The following is a 6,000-nucleotide window of genomic DNA, read 5'->3' as shown; positions in this document are numbered from 1 at the left end:
AACCTCATCTTGTGACAAAGCCTGATGGGAGTATTCGTTTCTGCATCGACTATCGTCCGTTAAATGAAGTGACGATCCCGGACGTGTACCCTCTTCCTCACACTGCTGATCTTTTAGATCGTCTGGGGCGAAGTCGTTGGTTCACCAAGCTAGATCTTGCTTCTGGGTATTGGCAAGTACCGATGGCTGAAGAAGATATTCCTAAGACTGCTTTTCGTACACCATTTGGTTTATACGAGTTTTTGGTGATGCCGTTTAGTTTGAACAATGCTCCAGCAACTTTTCAGCGGGTGATGGACGAGGTTCTTTGCGATATGCCGGAGGTGACGGCTGACTTCGTTGATGATGTCTTGATCCACTCGGAGGGGACGTGGGAGGAGCATGTTCGTGATGTTTGTAAAGTGTTGGATCGGCTACGCGATGTTGGTTTAAAACTGAAGCGGTCGAAGTGCGTGTTTGGGTCCAAGGACACAACTTATCTTGGGTACCGTATTTCTCGTGAGGGTTTGCAAGTTGATCCTGACAAACTTGTGGCTGTTCTAAAGTTCCCTACTCCGAAGTGTGTGAATGATGTGCAGCGCTTTTTGGGTAAGGTGCAGTATCTTGGTCGTTTTGTGGATCATCTTTCCGATCGCACTACACCATTGCGAGCGTTGCTAAAGTCATCAATGTCATCTTTCATCTGGTCTCCCGATTGTGAGCGGGCGTTCGTGAATCTCAAAGAGCTATTGACGACTCCTCCGGTTTTGGCATATCCTGACTACACTCGACCTTTTATTTTGCGTGTGGATGCTTCTGACATTGGTCTTGGAGGTGTGTTGATGCAAGAGAGCTCGAGTGTGCCTGGTCAGTGCCATCCCATTGCATATATAAGCCGTACATTACAACTAGCGGAGATGAACTACTCCACGACGGAGAAGGAGTGTTTAGCAGCAATCTGGGGTTTCGAGAAACTTCATGCATATCTACATGGTTCTCGGACGTTACTTGAAGGTGACCATGCTGCTGTTACTTCATTATTGAAGCGGAAGAACCTGGTTGGTCGTACGGCTCGATGGGCTTTGAAGCTTCAGATATATGATTTCGATGTTGTTCATCGCCCAGGGAGTTCTATGGCTGATGCTGATGCCCTTTCTCGAGCTCCTCTTCCTTCTCCACTCACTTCTCATGTTTCTGACGAACCTGTTGTTCCAGCATCTGTGGATTTTCTAGATGAGGATTCTGTGCCGTCGGCAGTTGCTGTCCTTGACGTTCAGTGTCCACAGGGCGTAGAGCAAGATCTACCTCCTCTTGATGAGGTTCGCGAGGCTCAAAAGATTGAGCCGTGGATTCGAAGGCTTCGAGATGGGTTTGAGAATCCTACATCACTTGCTGATGACTTGCCTTTTCGGCATTTACATTCTCAATATCACCTTGAAGATGGCCTTCTTTATTTTGTGGGGACGGATCCTGATGATCATTTACGGCTGGTGGTGCCTTCGGTGTTTATTCCGCGGTTTCTCCATGCCTACCATGATTCTCCTATTCTAGGTGGGCATATGGGACACCGTCGTGTCACTGAGAAGCTTCGCAGATCTTTCTATTGGCCAGAGATGCGACGTGATATTATCCAGTATGTGCGTAGCTGCGTTTGGTGCCAAGCTCGTAATACTCCCCCTTGTGCTGCGGAAGGACGGTTGAAGTCAATTGCAGTTTCTCGTCCATTTGAGTTGGTGGCGTTTGATCTTATGGGACCTTTTCCATGATCGACTGCTGGCAATGAGTATGTTATTATTGCTTCTGACTACTTGACTTGTTGGGTGGAAGTTGGTGCTCTTGCTAGTGCCTCTACAACTGCTGTTGGATACTTCCTCCTCAATCAAGTGGTGTTCCAGCATTCTTGTCCAGAGCGGATTCTTTCGGATAATGGTCCTGCATTTATGGTTGAGGTATTTCATGTTTTGACATCTCGGTTGGGGATACGCCACACTTTTACGAGTGCTTATCATCCACAATCAGACGGTCTGGTGGAACGGCTCGTTTGGACATTCAAAGGGATGATTGCGAAGTATGTGAACTTTCAACATTCAGATTGGGATGGTTATTTGCCGTCTCTTCGGTATGCCTATGTCACAGGGGTGCAGAGTTCTGTTGGTGCTTCACCATATAAACTTCTATATGGTTATGATCCAATATTACCAACAGAGCTGGGTTTACCTTCGCAATTGCTACGAGCTCCTGATGCTAGGTCATGGGATCAATATTTGACAAGCATTCTTCCACTTGTCTGAGCAGAGTCTGCTGAACACTTAGGCCGCGTACAAGTGGGACAACAACGGCGCTACAATTCCCATCATCGTCCACCTGCGGAGTACAAAGTGGATGATTTGGTGTTAGTCCGTTTTCCCCATTTACGGTACGTGGTTTATCTAAGGGGCTCCTTGCGCAGTGGAAAGGACCGTATCGGGTGTTGCGGCAAGTTGGACCACAAGTTTATGAGGTTCGGCATGACGTTCAGCAGGCCGATCCTCCGGAGATTGTGCATGTGCAGCGGTTAAAACGCTTCATACAAAGGGATCAGGAGTAGTTAATACCGTCTACAGATCCACCGATGCCTCCTCCTGACGTTCCTCCAGATCCCGGCCCATCTACAAGAGAACCCTGACGGCCTTCCATTATTCCGAGAGGAGGGGATGATGTGAGGGCCAAGTGTACGGTTACGATGCTGTATACTATAGTGGATTTTGGTAGCCGTCGGATTGGTTTCAATTCGGACCACTCGCTCCTGTATATAAGCTAGGGTTTTTGGGCTAATTGATATGCACATTTCTGTATTCCCTTTCCATATTCCATGCACTCACAAAACTTTATAATCTCACATTCAGGATTCACATGGTTATAAATTTAAAGTAATTTTTTTTGAATTTTTAAGAATTCCTAAGTGTTTCATTTGAATTTCATCAATCATGAAATTCAATTTTTCTCCAATGCCTGAGCATATGCAGAAAGAACAAACGTCCATGAAACTACATTTTTATAATACATCGAAAGTAAAAATGGACTTCTCAAGCTGGCAAAAACATAAGCATTGATCATCACGTTCATTAACAGAATGTCATCTCGGCATGCTTTTGAACAACTCTGCGTTTTAGAGGTTTTTCTTCTAAGCATATGTCAAGAGCTTGCCCATGTCACCAAATCCCTCTCCGGCATTGAATCAAACAAATTCTTCACACGATCAAGCTTGTGAAATCATTGTGTTGAAAGTGATCACATTTGAATTTGGCATTCTCAAAAACAAGGTCCCGGCTTCTTCAAGATGCCCGTTCTGGGTATAAGCTGAAATAACACACAACCACGACACGACATCTTTGTCAGGCATGGTGTCAGAAATCTCTCTCGCAGCGTCGACCTGTCCAGTCTGACAAAATGCATGCATCATTCCATTCCAAGAGGAAGTGTCCTTTCAAGGTGTTGCATCGAACATCTCTTTGGCTCGATCTAGCCGTTCTTGGCTTGCTGCAAACGCCCATTCTGGGCATATACACCAAACAAGATGTTCCAGGAGAAATCATTGGGATTGGGCATCTTCAATGCTGCCACACTTTCCATACATGAGAACGAGGAGGTTGCAAAGGTAGAGATCTGGAAGCTCTAGAATTCGAGTGTGAATTTGCCTGCCTTGCTGGAGATTTCTTGAGTCTGTGCAAGATTTGAGAAGACTGGCAAAGTAGTTTTGCTCCCTTATGCGATCGTCAGAGTAACCTGGTTTCAAAGACTTTAGAAGAACAGCCATGACAAATATCAAATCTATACGCAAATTATTATTATGTTCTTCTAAATCACAGTTTAGAATACTTTATATACATCCAAGGAGTGCCTTGGAGTTGCCATTACCTCCAAAGGAGTCTTGAGCAGCAACGCAGTCTCAAAAGTATCCTCTAGAGTATAAACTTTTCCCTGGACGAAGCTCCAATCAAAACCATGGAGTAAATTTGACAGTATCAACTGGAGAGTCCTCAGTCCCAGTGGCATCCCGGGGCAAATCCTCCGCCCTGATCCAAATGGTATGAGCTCGAAATGCTGGCCCTTGATGTCCGTCGAGCTTCCAAGGAATCTCTCGGGCATAAACTTCGTGGGGTGTTCCCAGATTCTTGGGTCGCGTCCCATGGCAAAAGCATTGATAAACAACGTAGAGCCTTTGGGGATGTGATAGCCACCAATCTTGCAAGCTTCATCCGAGCTGCGAGGGATGAGGAGTGGACCTGGAGGGCAAAGTCTCATAGTTTCCTTGATAATAGCTTGAAAATACTCCAGCTTTGAGAAATCGGACTCTTCGACTAGGCGGTTTGGACCCACGACAAGGTTGAGCTCGATCTGGGCTTTCTCCATAACAGAGGGGTTGTGAAGAAGTTGTGCCATCGCCCATTCAGCAGCTACTCCAGTCGAGTCTGATGCCAGAATTAGATCCTGTTATTTGAACAAAAGACAAGTTAATCTAGTTTGATCATTTTGGATGCTCCAGACTTACTGTTATAACAGCTTTGACAACGTTTTCGCCTCCTGACCCTTCCTCCTTGAAGTTCTCTAGCATGATATCCATGAAATCTTTGGTACTCTGGCGTGATTCCTTGTGTTCCTCAAGTACTTTTTGCAAGAACCTATCTTGAATCTCATGCAACTTCTTGAAGTGAGGGATGGAGGGATCAAGCCACTCAAGGAATCCTCTCAAGTAGGCTGGAACAAACTCTGTGATGTGGAACTTGATGGCCAGACTTAAGCTCTGGTGTATAGATCTCCTGAACTTTATGGAGTCTGCGTCTCCTTTGGAAGCATCGCCAAAGAATCTCCTGCTCATCAAAATCTCTGTCACTGCGTTGAATGTGAAAGTTGACAAAAGCTCTCGCAAGTTTACTGCCGCTTTTCTCTCGCTCGACTTTAGCAAAACGCGAAAGGCTCTGGACAATTCTTCCGATCTCACCCAAGAAAAAGAATTTATTCTCTGGGTTGTGAGGAACTCCACAGTGCAAATCTTTCGCAGCCGCTTCGTATGCTCGCCATAGCGTATTCCAATTCCCACGGAGTTGTAGCCTACAAGCTCATTGATCAAAAGATATGGCCTCGAAGCAAAGGCCAAGCCATTGTCCTTGAGCGCTTCTTTTGCCATCTCTGGACTGGAGACAATGATGCTTGGCACTAATCCCAGCTTCAAATACATTATTGGTCCACACTTTTGCGAGAGTGCTTGCAAAGATCTGTGTGCTTGCATCCCAACGAGATAGAGGTGGCCAACAAGTGGAATTGCCCATCCTGGAGATGGGGGCAAGTTGTTATTGTTCCTCCATAAGGCACTGAAGCCCATTATCAGAAAGAAGAGAAGCAATGTCGACTCCATTAGCTTGATATTTTTGGGAAGGGGCTTACTTATATATAGGAAAAGTATTGGTATAGTAGGAATAGTAAAGTCTTATTTGGACATGACACTCGTCGACTTTTCATTTGAAGATTATGCTTTGCTGTCACTAAACTCTTTGAGAACTGCAAAGTTGATGATTAACAGTTTAATTACCAAGTCTTCTGCTTGCATACTTGTCATAATACTATTTCATGCGTATGAATTTGGCACTAAATTCTGAATAATTCAAATTCAATAAGTTGAATGTGTCAGTCCGAGTTTGCAGGAGAAGTTTCCAAAAAAAATCCCAAGTAAAAGCATGTGGCGGTGGCGGTGTCAGCTCGACAGTGAGTCACCAAGAAAGTAGACTTCACTGGATTGAAAGGTACATGGCCCCTTACTGGATCAGTTGAAATCACAAACATTAACTGAGCAGAGTCTGCAAAAGCCCCTTGTGTCACCACGTTAAGTAACGGTGTTCTGAACTGAGTTGATATTGCTTCTCTTGCTACTCTTCTAATTAATCATGGGGTTCACTGCCTTATAGAGGAACAATAACAACTTCATGGGATTCATCTTGTTGGGAAAGACTGTGGATCAGTCATGTATTTAAAGCTAGGATTAGT

At 45.0% G+C, this 6,000-nt stretch overlaps 1 protein-coding gene across 1 annotated transcript; it reads right to left on the bottom strand.

Moving 5' to 3' along the window:
- Positions 1 to 3,825: 3,825 nt before the first annotated feature.
- LOC9638323 (cytochrome P450 71A1) lies at positions 3,826 to 5,353 on the bottom strand. Its single transcript, XM_024662409.1, has 2 exons — positions 4,511 to 5,353; positions 3,826 to 4,449 (listed from the first exon to the last, which is right to left on the bottom strand). Exons 1-2 carry the CDS (start codon positions 5,339 to 5,341, stop codon positions 3,829 to 3,831), a joined length of 1,452 nt encoding a protein of 483 aa, XP_024518177.1. The 5' UTR covers positions 5,342 to 5,353; the 3' UTR covers positions 3,826 to 3,828.
- Positions 5,354 to 6,000: the final 647 nt, after the last annotated feature.

Source organism: Selaginella moellendorffii, unplaced genomic scaffold (assembly GCF_000143415.4).
Source record: "Selaginella moellendorffii unplaced genomic scaffold, v1.0 SELMOscaffold_89, whole genome shotgun sequence".
In the NCBI taxonomy this organism is placed as follows: Eukaryota; Viridiplantae; Streptophyta; class Lycopodiopsida; order Selaginellales; family Selaginellaceae; genus Selaginella; species Selaginella moellendorffii.
Note: the sequence above shows the minus strand (reverse complement) of the source record. Positions and strands in the feature narration are given on the sequence as shown.